At 45.7% G+C, this 22,707-nt stretch overlaps 1 protein-coding gene across 1 annotated transcript in view; it reads right to left on the reverse strand.

Moving 5' to 3' along the window:
- The window catches only part of c37h1orf50 (chromosome 37 C1orf50 homolog), a 31,643-nt gene that overhangs the window by 3,004 nt on the left and 5,932 nt on the right, over positions 1-22,707 (reverse strand). The window contains exon 3 of the mRNA XM_068017479.1: positions 2,085-2,171. Coding sequence (XP_067873580.1) covers positions 2,085-2,171 — 87 coding nt within the window. The remainder of the gene's footprint in view (positions 1-2,084; positions 2,172-22,707) is intronic.

Raw genomic sequence — 22,707 nt, forward strand, 5'->3', positions numbered from 1 at the left:
ACATAGGAACATAGGAGCAGCAGTAGGCCATTCAGCCCGTCGAGCCTACTCGCCATTCAAATATGACGTGTTGCTGCAGTACATCCTGTAGATCAGGAGTTCTCAACCGAGGGTCTGCGAGAAGGTTTCAAGGAGTCTGCTAAATCAGCATCTTTCCAGCATAAAGTCTTTTTAAAAATCCCATTATGTGATAAAAATTCAGCTGCATGCAGTGGGAGTACAGTTCATGAAATCACACACTCCCAGCATAGGGAGAAACATAGGATGACAGAGAAAAGTAGAAAGAGATGTGCCGCTACCACCGCTGCTGCTGATGGAGAGGAGAGGGGAGATCCCACCCCCTCTCCTCCCCCAAATCTGTTAGAGACAATCGACAGCGGGTTCTTTTCCTGGCAGTTCGTGCTCTCATGCCCGCTATGTACAAATCAGGTAAGCAGAGCAACAGGTCCTTGGGGTTTGATGTCCTTTTTCTGGGGAAATGGGCCAAGGTTTAAACAGAGTGTCAGCGAATGTTAATTGACTTCACTTTTTGTTCTTCAGGCAGCTGACTGCTGCATTTCTGTGGCAGGTGCTTACAGAATTGAGCACAGCATGGGAGGCTGATAAGATAGCCCACTGCCACTGCCCTGGGTCCCAGGACCGAGTCCAAAGTATGCCTCACGTGAGGTGCAGACAGCCATGAAAGATGGCTTTTTTTAATATATGGAGTACACCATTTTGCATTTGGGAAATGAGCCTGGAGCTTAGCTCCCCATTGCACATGGTGATCCATCTGATTTTCTGTTATGGGATCTTGCTGTGTATGAATTTGCTATCTGACAGGAACCACTCGATACCAACAGCATGTTTCATGTTAAGTAAGCAAAACAAAAATAAAAAATAAATATATATGCTTAACTGCATAACAATTTCTTATACAGAAAAAATACTTGCGTTGTGCTACAGGGGGTCCGTTTTGATAACACGGTGGCGAGGGTGGTGGGTGTCTCAGAAGCAAAAAGGTTGAGAACCCCCTGCTGTAGACAGTACACAATACAGCCATGGCAGTGGAGGAAGTAGTGGTATTTAAAATGTGTAGACATCCAGCCATTTGACACACACAAAGAAAGCATTTCAGGCAAGAGTTTGGTAACACGCTATTGACCACAGCAAGGCTGACATTCTGATTATGATTGTAACCCAGAAATCAGCAGCTCTTCTAGCAATTAAAGACCAACAGCAACATTCAACACAACCAGGTCTCCACGGTTGCCTCCAGAGACAGCACAACAACTTGTCTATATATCACGCCTTTAACGTAATAAAATGTCCCAAGACACTTTACAGGATAGTAAATCAGACAAACATTGATATGAAGCCAAAGAAGGAGACATTAGGACAGGTGACCACAAGAAGCAGATCTTATGTGGATTATAAAGGAGGAGAGAGGTGTAGAGAGGCTGTAATGTATTCCTATGTTATGAGCATGCCCAGTGAATGATTTAACATGTCAGCACGCCATCTTGGTGTTGGTCTTTCTTTACAAGTTCCTCCCAATATATAATAGAGATGAAGAGGTTTGGGAAGGAATTTCAGAGTGTAGGGCCTAGATGACTGCTGGAGGCATGGTCACCAATGGTGGAAAAGCACCAGAGACAAACGCAAATGAGTCTGGAGGCCAGATACCATCATTTTGTTCTGGTCCCGGGCAGTCTGAGAGATCAACCCACCCAGTTCCCACACCCAGTAATTGCTGAGCCTGTACTAAAATGTACCAACACTGGGGAGGGCCACAAGTTACAATTGCGATTCCTGCAATCCAAATGACCTCAATTCCACCCAGCAATGTATACAAGGTGAATTCACAATGCCACCAGATATACCAACCCACAAATGTGTTATAAATACAACCTTGCACAGTGATTTCTGGTCAGTTTCTTTTGGGCATCTGTCAGCCAGTTACTGAGCGAGACTAAACGAGACCTGGGGACCAGGTCACCTTTCTGGGCTCTTGTGCGTGAGGTTGAGGACCTGGGGAAGGGGAAGAGGCTGAAAAGTTGAGAACAGAGAGTGAAGATAATACATAACTTGAAGACTTCTCAAACCTTTCTCGCTTTCTCCTGGAGGTACTGGATTTGCTCAGCGATCACAGTCAGTCTATTACAGGCATTGGCACGAACAAAGTCATCTGCCTGGAAAATATAAGTGTTTAAAATTTAGTGCAGCAAAATTCCTAAGTAGGCCCAACGATAAGACATGTCCCATCTTGCTCTGGCAGTATGATCATCGGAATAGTGACTGCACTGGCTGTAATTCACCCATTACTTTGACCCTAATCGCATACATAGGAATTCAGCCCTCAGGCCTGTACCGCCATTCAGTTAGATCATGGCTGGCCTGTCACTTAACTTCATCTACCTGCCTTGTTTCCATAACTCTTGCCTAACAAAAATCTATCAATCACAGTCTTGAAATTCTCAATTGACCTCAACAGCCTTTTGGCGAGAGAGTTCCTGATTTCCACTACCCTTTGTGTGAAGAAGTGCATCTTGACATCAGCCCTGAATGTCATAGCTCTAACATTAAGCTTATTTTACAGCTTGTAAAATGAACACACTTTTCTGTGTACTGGAAATACCCAATAAATTCCCTTCCAAGTCATGCACTATTGAAGGTTTACAATAAACATGGATTTGACATTTAAGAAATACTGGGGCAACTCCCCCTGATGAGTAAGTGGGCAAATGTCTGTATTGAGTTAATTGATCTGAGCCAGGGCATGAATTGGGGTGCTACAATTGGCCTCAGTGCCCATGGGCTTGGGACAGGATGGGGGGGAATAAAAAATATAATCAGCTGATCAATCCTGGTCAAAATCCTACTAGGATTTAGCTGGACCAGGCTTAATATCTTGTAGCTTGTCAATTTTCACAGTTCAGGCTCACAAGTAAAAAGAGTCGATGAGGTACCAAAGGACAGCTGGCAGCCAGCGCAGTTAAAGTCTTGCTGTAGTGAGGGCACTTTCATCACTGGCGGCATTTTGAAAAGTTTTCTTTTTTACTTTAAACTTTTGCAACCACAAACAACTGGAGTAAAAAAAAGTTTTAAAAAAAATGAAGTTAAACGTTGACTGGAAAACACCCAAAATACAACAGGGCCAAAGTTGAAACCTCAGACTGCTTCACACATGGCAGGAAGATATAAAGTACAAACTGAAATACAGGGATCAATTCTGCATCAGAAACAACGTAAGGAAATAAGATCAGGCACGAGGGATATGTTGGAAGGAATTTTTGCACATTCATGTTGTTGACACAGATTCAATCTCATTTAAGAGGGAATTAAATTTCCAATTGACGAACAGAAGTACTAAATGTTGTAGGGAAAGAGCAGGGAAATGAGATAACTTGGGGATGAAGCATAGCCACAATAGGGTCTGGTGGGGTACTGTAGTTAGTGGTTATGTTACTGGACTGGTAATCCAGAGGTCTGGCCTAATGATTCAAAGAACTTGAGTTTATGTCCCATGGCAGTTTGGATATATCAGGCTGATATCACTATCATGACGCTGTCAGATTGCCTTTTAGGGAGGGAAACCTGCCGTCCTTACCCGGTCTGACCGACTTTGTTTAAGAAGGGTAGCAAGGATAATCCAGGAAATTATAGGCCAGTGAGCCTTACGTCAGTGGTAGGGAAATTATTAGAGAGGATTCTTTGGGACAGGATTTACTCCCATTTGGAAACAAATGGACTTATTAGCGAGAGGCAGCATGGTTTTGTGAAGGGGAGGTCGTGTCTCACTAATTTGATTGAGTTTTTTGAGGAAGTGACAAAGATGATTGATGAAGGAAGGGCAGTGGATGTTATCTATATGGACTTCAGTAAAGCCTTTGACAAGGTCCCTCATGGCAGACTGATACAAAAGGTGAAGTCACATGGGATCAGAGGGGAGCTGGCAAGATGGATACAGAACTGGCTCAGTCATAGAAGACAGAGGGTAGCAGTGGAAGGGTGCTTTTCTGAATGGAGGGATGTGACTAGTGGTGTTCCGCAGGGATCAGTGCTGGGACCTTTGCCGTTTGTAGTATATATAAATGATTTGGAGGAAAATGTAGCTGGTCTGATTAGTAAGTTTGCGGACGACACAAAGGTTGGTGGAGTTGCGCACAGTGATGAGGATTGTCAGAGGATACAGCAGGATGTAGATCGGTTGGAGACTTGGGCGGAGAAATGGCAGATGGAGTTTAATTTGGACAAATGTGAGGTAATGCATTTTGGAAGGTCTAATGCAGGTGGGAAGTATACAGTAAATGGCAGAACCCTTAGGAGTATTGACAGGCAGAGAGATCTGGGCGTACAGGTCCACAGGTCACTGAAAGTGGCAATGCAGGTGGATAAGGTAGTCAAGAAGGCATATGGCATGCTTGCCTTCATCGGTCGGGGCATAGAATAGAAAAATAGGCAAGTCATGCTGCAGCTGTACAGAACTTTAGTTAGGCCACACTTAGAATATTGCGTGCAATTCTGGTCGCCACACTACCAGAAGGACATGGAGGCTTTGGAGAGGGTACTGAAGAGGTTTACCAGGATGTTGCCTGGTCTGTAGGGCATTAGCTATGAGGAGAGGTTGGATAAACTCGGATTGTTTTCACTGGAACGACGGAGGTGGAGGGGCGACATGATAGAGGTTTACAAAGTTATAAGTGGCATGGACAGAGTGGATAGTCAGAAGCTTTTTCCCAGGGTGGAAGAGTCAGTTACTAGCTGACATAGGTTTAAGGTATGAGGGGCAAAGTTTAGAGGGGATGTGCAAGGCAAGTTCTTTACACAGAGGGTGGTGAGTGCCTGGAACTTGTTGCCGGGGGAGGTGGTGGAAGCAGGTACCACATTTAAGAGGCATCTTGACAAATACATGAATAGGATGGGAATAGAGGGATATGGACCCCGGAAGTGCAGAAGGTTTTAAGTTTAGGCAGGCATCAAGATCGGCGCAGGCTTGGAGGGCCGAATGGCCTGTTCCTGGGCTGTACTGTTCTTTGTTCGATATGTGACTCCAATCCCACATGGACATGAACGGCCCTCTGAAATGGCCTAGCAAGCTGCTCAGTTGTATCAGCTACCAGCAGGTTAAGAAGGCAGCCCACCTTCTTAGGTCAACGAGGGATTGGCATTAAATTACAGCCTTTCCAGTGATGCCCGGATCCCGAAGATTAATTTTTAAAAATGGCTGAATGCCTCTCCTCCAAAAACAGGGGAACCCATTTTAACAAACACTAATGTACAAAAATGCCAGATCCATACAGGCTGCAGCAAATTACATACCGGTTTAATCAGAAAAGCATCAGTTGCTGCTACCCTATCTGGTGACTAATAGAAAACAGCCACAGAAGCTACTGTGGGCACAAACCAGAAAATTAGTATTGGGTGGAGTCAGAGCACCAACATCCAATGATAGGCAGGAAGCAGACCACAACGGGCGCTGTCATTTCTGTCAGTTGGTTAGAAACTAAGAACATCAGAGTTTCAGATGCCGTGTTCTTTAGTAATCAATCATTTAAACTAAACTGCACGCACCTGAGAATCAGACAAGCATTTACAGGACAAGGAACTTTTGTTTCTTGACTAAGGATTCACAGATACACCAATGTGGACACATTGCTCTTCTCAAAGAAAATAAACTTTTGAATAAGAACAGAGGAAACAGGAGTAGGTCAATCAGCCCTTAGAGCCTCCTCCATCGTTCAATACGATCATGGCTGATCTACCTCAACGCCAGTTTCCTGCACTATTCCATATCTCTTAATTCCTTTAGTATCCAAAAATCCATTGATCTCTGTCTTAAATATACTCAATGACCAAGTGTTCACAGCCCTCTGGGGTAGAGAATTTCAAAGATCCACAACCCATTGAGCGACAAACTAGTTCCTCATCTCAGTCCTAAATGGTCGACCTCTTAATCTGAGACTGTGACCCCTAGTTCTAGACACCCCAACAAGGAGAAACATCCTCCCAGAATCTACTCTATTAAGCCCTTAAGAATTTTACATGTTTCAATGAGATCACCTCTCATTCGTCTAAATTCTAGGGAATATAGGCCTGGTCTGCACAATCTCCATCAATGATAACAAAATCTAGATCACCTTCAGCATTAACAGTTCAAAGGCACCTGTAATTGTTACTTGGTTTCACTTTATTTTATCACTCCTTGTTATAAAACTCACTCACCCCCAAACCGAAACAGCTCCAGACTCCCCAAAGCCTGTCCGCCATCTACAAGGCACAAGTCAGGAGTGTGATGGAATACTCTCCATTTGCCTGGATGGCTGCGGCTCCAACAACACTTACGAAGCTCGACACCATCCAGCACAAAGCAGCCCGCTTGATCGGCACCCCATCCACCACCTTAAACATTCACTCCCTCTACCACTGACGCACAGTGTACCATCTACAAGATGCACCGCAGCAACTTGCCAAAGCTCTTTAGACAGCACCTTCCATATCCGAGGCTTCTACCACCTAGAAGAACCAAGGCAGCAGAAGCATTGCAACACCAGCATCTGCAAGTTCCCCTCCAAGCCATACACCATCCCAACCTGGAACTACAACGACGGTCCTTCACTGTCGCTGGGTCAAAATCCTGGAACTCCCTCCTGAACAGCACTGTGGGTGTACCTACACCAGACGTGCAGCAGCGTGCAAACCTCATCAGCGTTTATACTCTAACCCTGGAGGCTAACCCAGCTGACAAAGATATGTTCTACATAGATCTCCGTGAACTCCTCCAGAATGCGCCCCCCCCAGGAAAAAATAGTCACCCTTGGCGATTTCAACACCAGAGTGGGCTGTGACAGCCTGGCATGGAAGGGAGTGCTCGGAAACCATGGAGTTGGCAACAGTAATGAAAACGGACATTTACTCTTGGAACTCTGTGCAGAAAAGCAGCTGTCCATAACCAACACCTTCTTTCAGCAAAACAATCGCTTCAAGACCACATGGATGGATCCCCACTCTAAACACTGGCACCTGATAGATTATATCTTGGTGCGTCAGTGTGACCTAAAGGACGTCCTGCATACTCGAGTCATGCCCAGTGCAGACTGTCATACAGACCACAGGCACGTTCACTCAAAGTTGAACTTCCACTTCAAGCCTAGGCCCAAGAACAGGCCTAGAGTCAATCCACCAATTAAATTTTGAGTCAGCAACCTGCAAACCCCATCTTGCAGAGATAGATATCAAACAACCTTACAGACTAGACTGGAACACCCTGATCTCACTGCTGATTCCACTCCAGAAGAACTCTGGGAACACAACAAAGCTGCAGTACTGGATACTTCCAATGAGGTCATCGGACCCAGCACCAAGAAGAATCGGGACTGGTTTGGTGAAAATGACAAGGAAATTCAAGTTCTGCTAAAAATAAAAAGATCAGCTCATCAGGCTCACTTGGCTCAGCCGGCCAGTCAAGAGAAAAAGACAGCCTATCGTCAAGCATGCAGCACCCTCAGTGTAAGCTGAGGAACATCTAAAATGACTGGTGGATTGCACTTGTGGAAAAAACTCAACTGTACCCTGATTTTGGCGACATAAGGAGTTTCTATGAAGCACTAAAATCTGTCTATGGGCCAGCATATCAAACCCAAAACTCCCTGAGGAGCGCCGACAAGGAGTCAGTCCTGGATCGCTGGTCAGAGCACTTTGAAACTCTCTTCAGCGCTAAGTGCACAGTGCATGACACTGCCATCAATCACATCCAACGACAGCCTTTCAAAGAAGACCTGGATGAGAGCCCAACTCTGGAGGAAACTGTGATCACCATCAACCTGATAAAGAACAAGAAAGCCCCCGGAGCCGATGGAATTCCACCCGAAGCCTTGAAGCATGGTGGCCCTTCCCTATACACCAAGCTCCATGAGTATCTCACGGTCTGCTGGGAACAGGGCAGGATTCCACGGGATCTTTGTGATGCCATTATCATCACCTTGTACAAAAGCAAAGGAGAAAAGTCAGACTGCTCCAACTACCATGGGATCATCCTCCTTTCTATTGCTGGGAAGATCCTGGCTAGAATACTTCTGAACAGGCTTGTGCCTACAATTGCAGAAGATAACCTCCCAGAAAGCCAGTGTGATTTCAGAGCAAACAGAGGCACCACAGACATGGTATTTGACAATTACAAGAAAAGTGTCGTGAGCAAAACAAAGGCCTGTACGTCACTTTCGTAGACCTCACCAAGGCATTCGACACTGTGAGCAGAGATGGACTTTGGAAAATCCTTGAAAAACTTGGATGCCCACCCAGGCTCCTGGCCATGGTGAAGCAGTTTGATGAAAATCAGTACAGACAATTCAAGCAAAACAGCGACCTCTCAAGTCCCTTCCGTATCTCCAATGGTGTGAAGCAGGGATGTGTGCTGGCCCCGATCCTATTCATCGTCTTTTTCAGCATGATGCTGCAGCAGGCAATGGAAGACCTTAAGGAGGGAGTTTATGTAAGCTTCCAGACTGATGGAGGCCTTTTCAACCTCAGACGTCTTCAGGCACACACAAAGACACACAAAAAACTAATACGTGAACTTCTTTTCGCCGATGACTGTGCTCTCCTGGCCCACAGTCAATCAGACCTACAATGTAGAACAACACATTTTTCCAAGGCGGCACAACTCTTTGGACTAAAATTCAGTTTAAAGAAAACTGAAGTCCTGCATCAGCCTGCACCCCAAGAAGAATATAGACCACCAACCATTGTCATCGAGGGAACTGAGCTGAATGCTGAATGCTGTCACGCAATTTACTTATTTGGGGAGCGTCATCTCGTTTGATGCCACCATAGACAAAGAAGTGGACAATAGGCTCTCAAAAGCAAACAGTATATTCGGTAGACTCTACAAACGTGTGAAGTAACCACAGCCTCAGAGCACAGACCAAACTCAAAAGTGTACAAAGCCATAGTCATCACCACCCTTCTGTATGGGACCGAGTCATGGGTCGTATACCGCCATCATGTACACCTTCTAGAGCACGTCCATCAGTGCTGCCTCCGCAGCATCCTCAAGATCCGCTGGCAGGACCGCATCACAAACATTGAAGTCCTGGAAACAGCCAACATCACCAGCATTGAGGCCATCCTCCTGCAAAGCCAACTGCATTAGGCGGGTGATGTTGCCCGGATGGATGACAGTCGCCTGCCCAAAATTGTGTTGTATGGAGAGCTGACCACGGGTAAATGGAACAGAGGAGTCCATGCAAATGTTTCAAGGACTCCCTGAAGAAGTCCCTCTCTGTGTGCCACATCAACCATCGCCAGTGGGAAGCACAGGCCATAGATCATGGTGCCTGGAGATGCTACATCAGGAGGGCGACAGATACCTTTGAAACTGAGCGAAGAACCAGCATGAAAGAGAAAAGGAGGCAAAGAATAGATCCAATTACCCCCAGCAGCGACTACACCTTCATTTGTATCTGCTGTAGGAGAATCTGCCGGTCACGGATAGGCTTGACTGGCCACCAGCGGGCCTGTAACTGATGACTACAATCTTCCCAAAATCGTCCTCCACGAAGAAATGCCAAGAAGAAGACACCAGATGGACTGCAGTGGTTCAAGAAGGCAGTACACCAGCATCTTCTCAAGGGCAACTAGGGATGGGCAACAAATGCTGGCCTTGTCAGCGACACTAACATCCCATGAAAGAATTTTTTTTTTTTAATTGTAGGACTTCTGAAAGGAGGAAACAGTAGACCAGGTACTTAGAAAGATATTTGAATGGAACAAAGGGCTTCCTGATGCAAATTTATCTAGTAACCTTGTGACTGGCTGTGAAAAATACTGGATTTTATGGATTTGAGTACAAAATAAATTGGGGGAAAATTAGCAAACATTTAGTGAGCTTTCTAAGCTCAGTGGCTGTTGGCTGTCAGTCAGAAGGTTGTGGATTCAAGCTCTACTCCACTTCTTGAATATATAATCTAGACTGTCACTTTAGTGCTGATTGTCAGAGGTGCTGTCCTGCGGATGAGATGTTCAATCGAGGCCCTGTCTACCTCTTCTGGTGGTTGTTAAAGCTACAGGCAATATTGGACATAGAACATAGAACATAGAAAAATACAGCACAGAACAGGCCCTTCGGCCCACGATGTTGTGCCGATCCTTTGTCCTCTGTCAAGGACAATTTAATCTATACCCCATCATTCTCCCTTATCCATATACCTATCTAAAAGCCGTTTGAAAGTCCCTAAAGTTTCTGACTCAACAACTTCCCCAGGCAAGGCATTCCATGCCCCGACCACTCTCTGGGTAAAGAACCTTCCCCTGACATCCCCCTTATATCTCCCACCCTTCACTTTAAATTTATGACCCCTTGTAACGCTTTGCTCCACCCGGGGAAAAAGTTTCTGACTGTCTACCCTATCTATTCCCCTGATCATCTTATAAACCTCTATCATGTCACCCCTCATCCTTCTCCGTTCTAATGAGAAGAGGCCTAGAATGTTCAGCCTTTCCTCGTAAGACTTATTCTCCATTCCAGGCAACATCCTGGTAAATCTCCTCTGCACCCTCTCCAAGGCTTCCACATCCTTCCTAAAATGAGGCGACCAGAACTGCACACAGTACTCCAAATGAGGCCTTACCAAGGTCCTGTACAGCAGCATCATCACCTCACGGCTCTTAAATTCAATCCCTCTGCTAATGAACGCTAACACCCCATATGCCTTCTTCACAGCCCTATCCACTTGAGTTGCAACTTTCAACGATCTATGCACATAGACCCCAAGGTCTCTCTGCTCCTCCACATGCCCAAGAACCCTACCGTTAACCCAGTATTTTGCATTTGTGTTTGTCCTTCCAAAATGGACGACCTCACACTTTTCAGGGTTAAACTCCATCTGCCACTTTTCAGCCCAGCACTGCAACCTATCCAAGTCCCTTTGCAGACGACAATAGCCCTCCTCGGTATCCACAACTCCACCAACCTTTGTATCATCTGCAAATTTACTGACCCACCCTTCGACTTCCTCATCCAAGTCGTTAATAAAAATCACAAACAGGAGAGGACCCAGAACTGATCCCTGTGGCACGCCACTGGTAACTGGGCTCCAGGCTGAGTATTTACCATCTAAGACCACTCTCTGCCTTCTATCAGTTAGCCAATTCTTAATCCAACTGGCCACATTCCCCACTATCCCATGCCTCCTGACTTTCTCCATAAGTCTACCATGGGGGACCTTATCAAATGCCTTACTAAAATCCATGTACACCACATCCACTGGTTTACCCTCATCCACTTGCTTGGTCACCTGCTCAAAGAATTCAATCAGGCTTGTGAGGCAAGACCTACCCCTCACAAAACCGTGCTGACTGTCCCGAATCAAGCAGTGTCTTTCCAGATGCTCAGAAATCCTATCCCTCAGCACCTTTTCCATCAACTTGCCTACCACCGAAGTAAGACTAACTGGCCTGTAATTCCCAGGGTTGTTCCTATTCCCTTTCTTGAACAGGGGCACAACATTTGCCACCCTCCAATCACCTGGTACCACCCCCGTCAACAGAGAAGATGAAAAGATCATTGCCAGCGGCTCTGCAATTTCATCCCTTGCTTCCCATAACATCCTTGGATATACCCCGTCAGGCCCGGGAGACTTGTCTATCTTCAAGTTATTCAAAAACCCCAACACATCTTCCCTCCTAACGAGCACTTCCTCGAGCTTACCAGTCTGTTTCACACCGTCCTCTTCAGTAATACACCCCTTCTCATTCGTAAATACCGAAGAGAAGTACTCATTCAAAACCTCACTTATCTCTTCCGGCTCAACACACAGTCTCCCGCTATTGTCCTTGACCGGACCTACGGTCCCCCTAGTCATCCTCATATTTCTGACATACGCGTAAAAGGCCTTGGGGTTTTCTTTTATCCTACCCGCCAAGCATTTTTCATGCCCTCTCTTAGCTCTCCTAATCCCTTTCTTCAGATCCTTCCTGGCCATCTTGTATCCCTCCAGAGCTATGCCTGTGCCCTTTTTCCTCAACCTTATATACGCATCCTTCTTCTTCCTAACAAGACTCTCAACCTCTCTTGTCAACCACGGTTCCCTCACATGACCATCCCTTCCCTGTCTGACAGGGACATGCTTATCAATGGCCCCTACTATCTGCTCCTTGAAAAAGTTCCACATTTCGACCGTGCCCTTCCCTGCCAGCATATGCTCCCAACTTATGCTCCTCAGTTCCTGCCTGACAGCATCATATCTACCCTTCCCCCAATTGTAAACCTTGCCCTGTTGCACATACCTATCCCTCTCCATTACCACAGTGAATGCTACAGAATTGTGATCACTATCTCCAAAGTGCTCGCCCACCAACAGCTCTATCACTTGCCCTGGTTCATTACCTAGTACCAAATCCAATATTGCCTCCCCTCTGGTCGGGCAGTCTACATACTGAGTCAGAAAAGCTTCCTGGACATACTGCACAAACACTACCCCATCCAAACTATTCGATCTAAAGAGTTGCCAATCAATATTTGGGAAGTTGAAATCCCCCATAATTACTACCCTGTGACTTCTGCTCCTTTCCAAAATCTGTTTCCCAATCTGCTCTTCCACCTCCCTGCTGCTATTGGGGGGCCTATAGAAAACTCCCATCAAGGTGACTGCTCCTTTCCTGTTCCTGACCTCAACCCACAGTGCCTCAGTCGGCAGATCCTCCTCGAAAATTCTTTCAGCAGTTGTTACACTATTTCTAACTAACAATGCCACCCCCCCACCTCTTTTACCACCATTCCTAATCTTATGAAAACATCTATAACCAGGTACCTCCAAGAACCATTCCTCCCCCTCACCTATCCACGTTTCAGTGATGGCCACAACATCGTAGTCCCAAGTGCCCATCCACGCCTTCAATTCACTCACCTTATTCCTGATGCTTCTTGCGTTGAAGTATACGCACTTTAACCCTTCTCCGTGCCCATCTGTCCTCTGCGACAGTGCTACCTTCCCCAATACCTCACTACACTCTTTGTCTTTCTGAGTGGACCCACTGGTCCCTGGACTACAAGTCCGGTTCCCATCCCCCTCCCAAACTAGTTTAAACCCTCCCGAACAGTACTAGCAAACCTCCCTCCCAGGATATTGGTGCCCCTCTGGTTCAGATGCAGCCCGTCCTGTTTGAACAGGTCCCATCTTCCCCAGAATGCAGTCCAATTATCCAAGAACTGGAACATGGGTGATTTCTCCCAGTGTTCTGACCAACACACTTTTTCAACCAAAACAAAATTAACCATTCCTACAGTACAATAGTGACTATACTTCAAAAATACTTAATTAGCTGTAAAGCGCTTTGGAACATCCCAAGATCATGTAAGGCGCTCAAAATTGGAAGTCTTTCATCTAATTTGCTGGTTATGGGACTTTGTGGTGTACAAAATGGCTGATGCATTTGCCTACTCAACCTCCATTGTATGTGACGCACTTTGGGATGTTGTGAATACTTGATAAAGGAAGTCCTTGTTCTTTAACATATAAGATCCTGAGGGGTCTTGACAGGGTGGATGTGGAAAGGATCTTTCACCTTTTGGGAGAATCTAGAACTCGGGGTCACTGTTTAAAAATAAGGGGTCCCCCATTTAAGACAGATGAGGAGAAATTTCAGAGGGTCGTGAGTCTTTGAAATTCTCTTCCTCAAAAGGCACTGGAATCAGAGTCTTTAAATATTTTAAGATTCTTGATAAGTCAGGGGTGAAATGTTATCCGGGGTAGGCGGGAATGTCGAGTCAAGGTTACAATCAGATTAGCTATGATCTTATTGAATGGCAGAGCAGGCTCGAGAGGCCAAGTGGCCTACTCCTGCTCCTAATTCGTATGTTCATATGCTCTGCGTGACCAGACCTGGTCCACATGATTGTAAGTGAGAAAAAGAAGTTTCACTTCTGTTTAAAAGACTGTTTCTGTTCAGCGTCTAACTAGGCAGACAAACATCCTCCTGAGACTCTAAAGGAAATGCACCATGGCTTGCAACAAGCCACAGGAAACCAAGTGGGTATTATCATGTTATTTTTCATATCTAATCAGGTGGCAGCCGTGGCTTAGCGGGTAGCACTCTTGTTTGAGTCAAAAGACTATGGGTTCAAACCCCACTCCAGAGACCTGAGCACAAAATGTAGGCTGACACACCAGTGCAAGACTGTCTTTCGGATGTAACATTAAACTATTATACCAGCCTTCTAAGCTGAACGTAAAAGATCCCACAGCACGATTTCAGAGAAGAGCAGGGGTGTTCTTAATGTCCTGGCCAATATTTGCCCCTTAACCAATATCACTAAAACACATTGTCTAGTCATTTATCTCATTGTTATTTGTGGGAGCTTGTAGTGTGAAAATTTACTACATTACATCAGTGACTGCACTGCAAAAGTACCTCATTGGCTCCAAAGTGATTTGGAATGTCCCAAGGTTGTGAAAGGTGCTATATAAATGCAAGTCTTTTTCTTTCTTATACTCAGGAATCACAATAATAAATGGCTTCATAGTTGGCTGGTTTAAAAGGGCACCATATAAAATTCAGAGAGACAATCTGTAACACAATAAAATCTTACCTACATGAAGAGTCTAGTGCATGCTTCCTGTTTGTTATACTGGAGCAAGGCCTCGATATCACTTTCACCTTCACGCATCATTATATATACTTTAAATGCTAGGTGGCACTGTTGCTTTTCCAAGATCCTATTTCTCCAGATCTGTTGCTCTAGGTGGCATTTGAGGTTTTATTTATTAAATTAAATTTTGAATTTCTTAACTTGCCGCTGCCACACATCGTGGGTTTATTTTAAGATTGGAGCTCCACAGCCTTGGGTTTCTTCCATTCCATTTCATCCTCTACCCTGGGCCTACCATGGATCGGCCCCTCTCTAGCTCTGTTCCTCAGCTGCCTGTCCCACTCCGCCCCAAACACATCAGCCGTCTGATTTACCCTAATGTTCTGATTTTAGGCTCCCAGTAATTCCGAATCTAACGATAAAGAGAAACACAATTAAATTTCCTATATAATATGCATCCAATTTTCTATACCTCCATCTCCCACCAGGACGGTCTGAGGGCTCTCCGCTTCTTCCTCAAACAGAGGCCCAACCAGTCCCCTCCTCCACCTGGCTATGGGTACCCAGACGTGTCCTAGTTAGGTCTGTCTTTTTATTGGGTATGTTGAGCATTACTTGTTCCAGTCCTACTCAGGCCCCTTCCCCCAAGTCTTTTCCCGGTACATTGATGACTGTATCTGTGCTGTTTCCTGCTCTCGCCCTGAACTGGAAAGCTTTATCAACTTTGCTTCCAATTTCCACCCTTCTCAAACCTTCACATGGTCCATCTCCGACACTTCCCTTCGCTTCCTCGACTTCTCGGTTTCCAGCTCTGGGAATAGACTGTCCACTAATATTCATTATAAGCCTACCGACTCCCACAGCTACCTCGAGTACACTTCCTCACACTTTGCCTCCTGTAAGGACTCCATTCCATTCTCCCAGTTTCTCCATCTCTGACGCATCTGCTCTGATGATGCAATCTTCCACAACAGCACTTCTGATATGTCTTCCTTTTTCCTCAACCAAGGACTCCCCTCCTCACCCCCCCTCACTGTGGTTGACAGGGCCCTTACCATGTCCGACCCATTTCCTGCACCTCTACCCTCAACCCTTCTCCTCCCTCCTTTGCGATGGGGTTCCCCTTGACCTCACTTTCCACCCCTCTAGCTTCAACATCTAAAGGATCATTCTTTGCCATTTCTACAACCTCCAGCACGATGTCACCACCAAACACATCTTCCCCTTCCCCTCCCGTCAACATTTTGAAAGAACTGTTCCCTCTGCGACACCCTGGTTCACTCCTCCAGCACCCCTGACATCTCGTCCCCTTCCAATGCAATCGCAGGAGGTGTAATAGCTGCCCGTTTACCTCCTCTCTCCTCACCATTCAAGAGCCCAAACACTCCTTCCAGGTGAAGCAGTGATTTACTTGTACTTCTTTCAATTTAGTATACTGTATTCGCTGCTCACAATGTGGTCTCCTCTACACTGAGGAGACCAAACGCAGATTGGTTTACCACCTTGCAGAACACCTTCGTTCAGTCTGTAAGTATGACCCCAAGCTTGCGGTTGTTGGCCATTTTAATTCAACACCCTGCTCACACCCACATTTTGTCCTCGGCCTGCTGCAGCATTCCAGTGAAGCTCAACGCAAGCCCGAGGAACTGCACCTCATCTTCTGAGTAGGCACTGTACAGCTTTCTGTACTCAACATTGAGTTTAATAACTTCAGAGCATGACTGCCATTTTATTTTTTTTCATTTTTAAAAATTTTATTTTTTAACCATGTACCTCTCTCAAACTTGTTTTTTCATGTTTTTGCTTTCAGAAAGAGCTGTTCACAATTCTGCCATTAACACTCTCTCTGGACTAATGCTTTGTCTTTAACTACAATGATTAGCACTCTCTTTGTCTTTTAATCAGTGACATCTTTGTCATTTAATCTCTCCTGCCCTCCGCCCTATCACACACCCTCCCTTTTGTTCTTCTTCCCCCTCCCATTTTTCTCTTGCTCAAAGCCTATGTTATATATGTATATATTGTTATACTATCTGTAAAGTGTTAGGAACTAATTGTCATGTATAAGTGTTCCAGTGGGGGCCTCATTCACGGCTGCACTGGGGAGTCATATTATGTGTAACACAAGAACCAGTTCAACCAGGTTCCACAGCACAAAGCATGGTGCTAATTAAACAAGACTGACTCCAGCCTTTTCCAAGTTTAAGTGTGATTCTTTCCAACATCTGGGAACCAGAAACAACATAAAGACGAAACAGCCTATTACATTTCTAACCTTTGCCAGTTCTGATGAAATGTCACAGACTTGAAATGTTAACTCTATTTCTCTCTCCACAGATGCTGCCAGACCTGCTGAGTATTTCCAGCACTGTTTTTATTTTATATTAGATTTCTTATGTTTGACAACAGCCTTCTATTCAGCTGCTCACTGATTACCTGTAAATTCTGACTTGCAGACCAATTAACTCATTTCAGATCATAATCAGCCACATCACTGCTCTCTTTCCTCATGCTAGTCCAATACATTAGTCACTGGTCACATGTAACTATCTGGGAATCCCAGTGGGACTAATCGCATACTTGATTACTCGTATTCACACGGATATGCAAGTGAACTGTAGCCTTTTGTGCTTTTGTCGGTAAAATGGTTAGAGAAAAAGTAGTGTGCGAGTGTTTTTTTTTATCATTGTGCGTGCTTCATTCGATTATGATTATGATTGATTATGACTATGATTAGAGATACAGCACTGAAACAGGCCCTTCGGCCCACCGAGTCTGTGCCGAACATCAACCACCCATTTATACTAATCCCATATTCCTACCAAACATCCCCACCTGTCCCTATATTTCCCTACCACCTACCTATACTAGTGACAATTTATAATGGCCAATTTACCTATCAACCTGCAAGTCTTTTGGCTTGTGGGAGGAAACCAGAGCACCCGGAGAAAACCCACGCAGACACAGGGAGAACTTGCAAACTCCACACAGGCAGTACCCGGAATCGAACCCGGGTCCCTGGAGCTGTGAGGCTGCGGTGCTAACCACTGCGCCACTGTGCCGCCTTGGTTACTGAATGATAAGAGATGTTCGTTAAGTAAATATAGATGCGTGAAGTACATTTATCCATATTGTGTGTGAAGTGTTTTCTACTAAAATTAGTGCCTGTGACTAAAATGGTGTCGTTTAACAATTTCGAATAGGACAATTTTGGTCAAGAACTGACTGAATGCTTAATTGTAACATTGATAATGTTGTCACTGATGTTAAGGGATCGCCCCTAAATTCTCAGATTGAAACTGATGCATCCTTACACCCAAGCACTGTGGCATTCTTTTAAAATGCATCATACTGGCAAGTTTGAACAAAACCACCAGATTGTAGGTATGGAGACAGTGGAGGGAAAGGAGAGAGTAGGAGGGCCTTAGCTGAGTTTTTTGCTGTCACTTTTAGCCTCATGCTGGTGAAAGGGCAAGCGGGAAACCCCAGGAGATTGAAGGTAATAATCTTGCATTCCACTCTACCTCCTCTGAAGTCTGGTGACCACCACATTGCATACTTTGTACAGCTGGAGCTCTCGATTCTACATCTGCCCATCCCATCACACTGTCTAGCAATGTTTTTCTTTGCCTGAATCTTGTTCCATTACCATCAACTTTTCCATACAGCAAGCAGCCTTACATCTTCCCTTGTAACTTCCAAATAAAGTTCCCACAGGATGTTATTCTTCAGATAAGAATCAGCCTCTTTACCACTTTCTTCTCCTTTGCTAGTTCAAGGAGCCTCTCGTTAATAGTTGTTCTAGTCTCAGTAGTTTTCAGTCTATATCTGTAGTAGGCATCGCTCTCTTAACCCAACCCCCCAACAGACACATAATGGGTGAGAGGCTGAAGGGAATGGGTGTTTTACAATAGGAGCCCCAGTACCAGGCCACAGTCACATTGAACGAATGACAAGTAGAAGTATGCTCTGGATTTGAATGCTAATGGGCCCAATGGGCAAGCACACTACATGAGGTGGCACTAACACCATGAAATAAATTATGGTTCCAATTCGTAGTCTGTCCTGAGGAAGCTAATCTCATCTTGGGCTGCAGCAGAGGGAATTGTTGTCATTCTCCCTGGGCTAACCAAGAACAAAATCAGGCTTGGCTCCCATTCATGATTGTGACCCAGGAACTCAGACTGGAAGTATGTATGCGTAAATGTTGGATGAAAGCAGGATTGGGCTCAGATGTAATGCTTTCCATTGTTGAATGCCCTGCTGGCATTCGCTGACAGAAGAACATAAGGACTAAGAGCAGGAGCAGGCCATAGGGCCCCCTGAGCTTGCTCCATCATTCAATAAGTTCATGGCTGATCATTGACCTCAACTCCATTTGTCCACTCTAGCCCCATTATCCCTCGATTCCCCTGGAGTCCGAATATCTATCAATCACAGCCTTGAATATACGCAATGTCTGAACATCCACAACCCTCTGTATAGAAAATTCCAAAGATTCACAACACTCAGTGAAGAAATTCCTCCTCATCTCAGTGTTAAATGATCAAACCCATATCCTGAGCCTTGCCGCCTAGTTCTAGACTCCCCAACTAGCGAAAGCAACCTCTCAGTATCTACTCTGCCAAGCCCCCTTAGAATCTTATAAGTTTCAATGAGATCACCTCTCATTCTTCTAAACTCCAGAGGGTATAGGCCCATTCTACTCAACCTCTCCTCATAGGTTAACCCTCTCATCCCAGGAATCAATCGAGTGAACCTTCGCTGAACTGCCTCCAAGGCAAGTTTATCCCTCCTTTGATAAGTAGACCAGAACTATACACAGTACTCCAGGTGTGGTCTCACCAAAGCCCTGTACATTTCAGCAAGACTTCCTTACTCTTGTACTCCAGCCCCCTTGCAATAAAGGCCAACATACCATTAACCTTCCTTGCTGTACCTGCATGCTAACTTTTTGTATTTCTTGTACAAGGACACCCAAATCTCTCTGAAAATCAACATTTAAGGGTTTCACACCATTTAAAATATATTCTGCTTTTCTATTCTTCCTATCAAAGCGAATGATCTCACATTTCCCCACATTACACTCCATCTGCCACCTTCTTGCTCAGTCACTTACCCTGTCTATATCCCTTTGCAACCTCTTTGTGTCCTTCTCACAGTTTACTGTCCCACCTAGCTTTGAATTAAAGGCCTCCTTAGGTCTGGAAAATGAATCCGACCCGAACCCGACCGATCCACGGCAGACCCGAGACCGATCCGGCCCGAGTCCCTCCAATTTCGCCCCAAGCCCGACCCGACCTGAGCTCAACCCCACTCGACCTGACCCGAGCCCGACCCGACCATCCCTTTACTTTCCTTCTGACTGGGAAGCTCCATGAAGCCGCAGCACATGCGTGATGACGTCATAGTGATGTCACTCGCTCACGTTGCAGACTCCGTTTCGTCCCGGACTCCCAGCTCAGCTAAGTTTTCTATTTTTAATACTTACCGGCAAAGCACTTACCGTGTGTGTCTGGCCTGACCCGACCCGACCCCAACCCCGACTCGGCCCAACCCAAGCCCTAAAGCCAGACCTGGAAGAGGGGTCTGACCCAACCCGAACCTGACACATGATGTCGGGTCCCGTCGGGTTCAGGTCGGGTAGCACGCCTTCACTTTGAATCACCAGCAAACTTAAATACATTACTCTCGGTGCCTTCAACTAATACAAGGTGAGTCCTGACAATGCAGAGCATGCTCAGAGCGATCGCGGAAGTCCTCAGTGCATGCAAACATTTTCCAGCTTGCCAGTATGAATGTGCACGCTGACGTCACCCCTCAATAGCCGCAATCCCTGGTTCCATTCCACCGTACAATATCCCGCTCCCTCCCGCCATCCCCACTTTCAATTTCCCGCTCCATCCTGCCTTGCTGCTGCATTCCCTCAGCCAGTTGCTCTCACCCTCGCCGCTTCTCCCCTCGGCCACTGGCTTACCGCCTCGCTGCTTCCCCATCAGCCACTTGCTCCTCGCCTCGTTGCTCCTCATTTCGGCCAAGCACTCCCAGCTGCACAGCCCGCAGAAACGGCAGGGGGTGGGGAGCGAGCGGCCGAGGGGGTGACGTGGCGACGCAGGAGCAAGTGACCAGGAGAATAGAAGTGGCAAGGCCTGGAGCGAGCGGCTAGGGTTTGGGGGGGGGGGGGGGAGGAGGGGGGGGGGTGTTGGGGTGGGGGCTGGTTGGGGAGCGAGTGGCAGAAACGATAAGGCGGGCAGCGAGCGGCCGAGGTGGGGAAGTGACGAGGGCGGGAACAAGTGGCTGAGGGAAGGCAGCGGCAAGGCAGGGAACGAGTGGCGAGAAGGGCGTGGGAGGGAGCGGCGAAGAGAAGCGCGATGGCAGGAGGGAGCGGGATACTGTTGGGGGTGGGATGGCGGCGACGATTGGAGCCACTGTGGGAATTTGGGTTTAAGGCTGATTTTGTTTTTTGTGACAAATTGAGCAGCACCATCTTTATTACTGGCAGCTGCTTGAGACGTTGCAGACAGCGATGTTTCAGTGGGTGATGTGCATTTGTGCATGTGCCAGTATTGCGCCACCTAGTGGTTGCATTGTCATAGATTCAGATAGATTGTAAATAGCTGAGGCCCCAGCACTGACCATTACAGCACTCCACTACTCACAGCCTGCCAACTTGAAAATGCCCCATTTATCCCTACTCCCTGTTTCCTGTCTGCTAACCAGTCCTCTATCCATGTTCATATATTATCTCCAACCCCATGAATTCTTATTCTGTGTAATAACCTTTTGTCTGACAACTTGTCAAATACCTTTTGGAAATCCAAATATACCACATCTACTGGCTCCCCTTTACCTACCCAGCTAACTGGATCCACAAAAAACTCTAATAAACTTGTCAAACATGATTTTCCTTTCGTAAAACCATGTTGACTTTGTCTGATCATACTATGATTTTCTAAGTTGTTAAGACTTCCTTAATAATGGGTTCCAGCATTTTTCTGATGACTGATGTCAGGTTAACTGGCCTGTAATTCCCTGTTTTCTCCGTCCCTCCTTTCCTGAATAGTGGTGTTACATTTGCTAACTTCCAATCCATGGGGACCATTCTAGAATCTAGGGAATTTTGTAAGATCATAACCACTGCATCCACTATCTCTGCAACTACCTCTTTTGGAGTCCTAAAATGTAAACTGTCAGGTCTAAGGATTTGTCAACTTTTCGTCCCATTTATTTTTCTAGGACCTTTCTTCAACTGATATTAATTCCTTTAGGTTCTTCACTCTCATTAGCCCTTCGGTTCTTTTTGTGTCTTCTTTTGTGAAGATAGACACAAAATACTGGTTTAACATCTCTGCCATTTCCTTATTTCCCATTATAATTTCTCCCGTTTCAGCCTCTAAGGGACCAATGTTTACCTTTGCTACTCGTCTATCCTGTTACAAATGTTTTGTGCATTCAGATAAAAATCCTTTAATTTTAATTTTTAAACTATTATTCCTTGCTTGGGCTTTTTTCGCAGATGAACAAGAAACATTAAAACTCTCTGCCCCTTCCCATCAGTCTCTGCTTTTCTTTACCCAAATTACTACACTGCTCTATTGTCTTGACTTTTCACTTCAGATTTCTACATTTATTGTACCTCACCCCTCCCGCGTCCTTTTAAAGCCCCATCTACTACCCAAATTATTCGACACTGATCCCAGCCTTGTTTAAGTGGAACCTGATCCACCAGAACAGCTCCCTCTTTCCCCAGTACTGGTGTCAGTGCTCCATGAACCAAAACCCCTTCCTCCCACACCACTCTTTGAGCCACGCATTGAACTCTCTGATCCGCTTGACCCCATGCCAATTCTCACGTAGCTCAGTTAGTAATCCACAGATTATTACCCTCAAGGTTCTGCTTGTTAATTTAGAACCTAGTTCCTCAATCTTCCCCCGCAGAACCTCATTCTTAGTTCTATGTCGTTAGTTCCTACGTGGACCATGACAATTGGATCCTCCCCTTCCCACATTAAATTCTTCTTAAGCCTTGATGAGTTATCCTTCACTGGGGCAGCAGACAGGCAGCCGATCACAGATAGGAGATCAAGCCCTATGTTCCTATCTATTTCTTTGACTATACTGTTGCCTACCACATTCCTTTC

The sequence above is a fragment of the Heterodontus francisci genome, chromosome 37 (assembly GCF_036365525.1).
Source record: "Heterodontus francisci isolate sHetFra1 chromosome 37, sHetFra1.hap1, whole genome shotgun sequence".
NCBI classification, from domain to species: Eukaryota; Metazoa; Chordata; class Chondrichthyes; order Heterodontiformes; family Heterodontidae; genus Heterodontus; species Heterodontus francisci.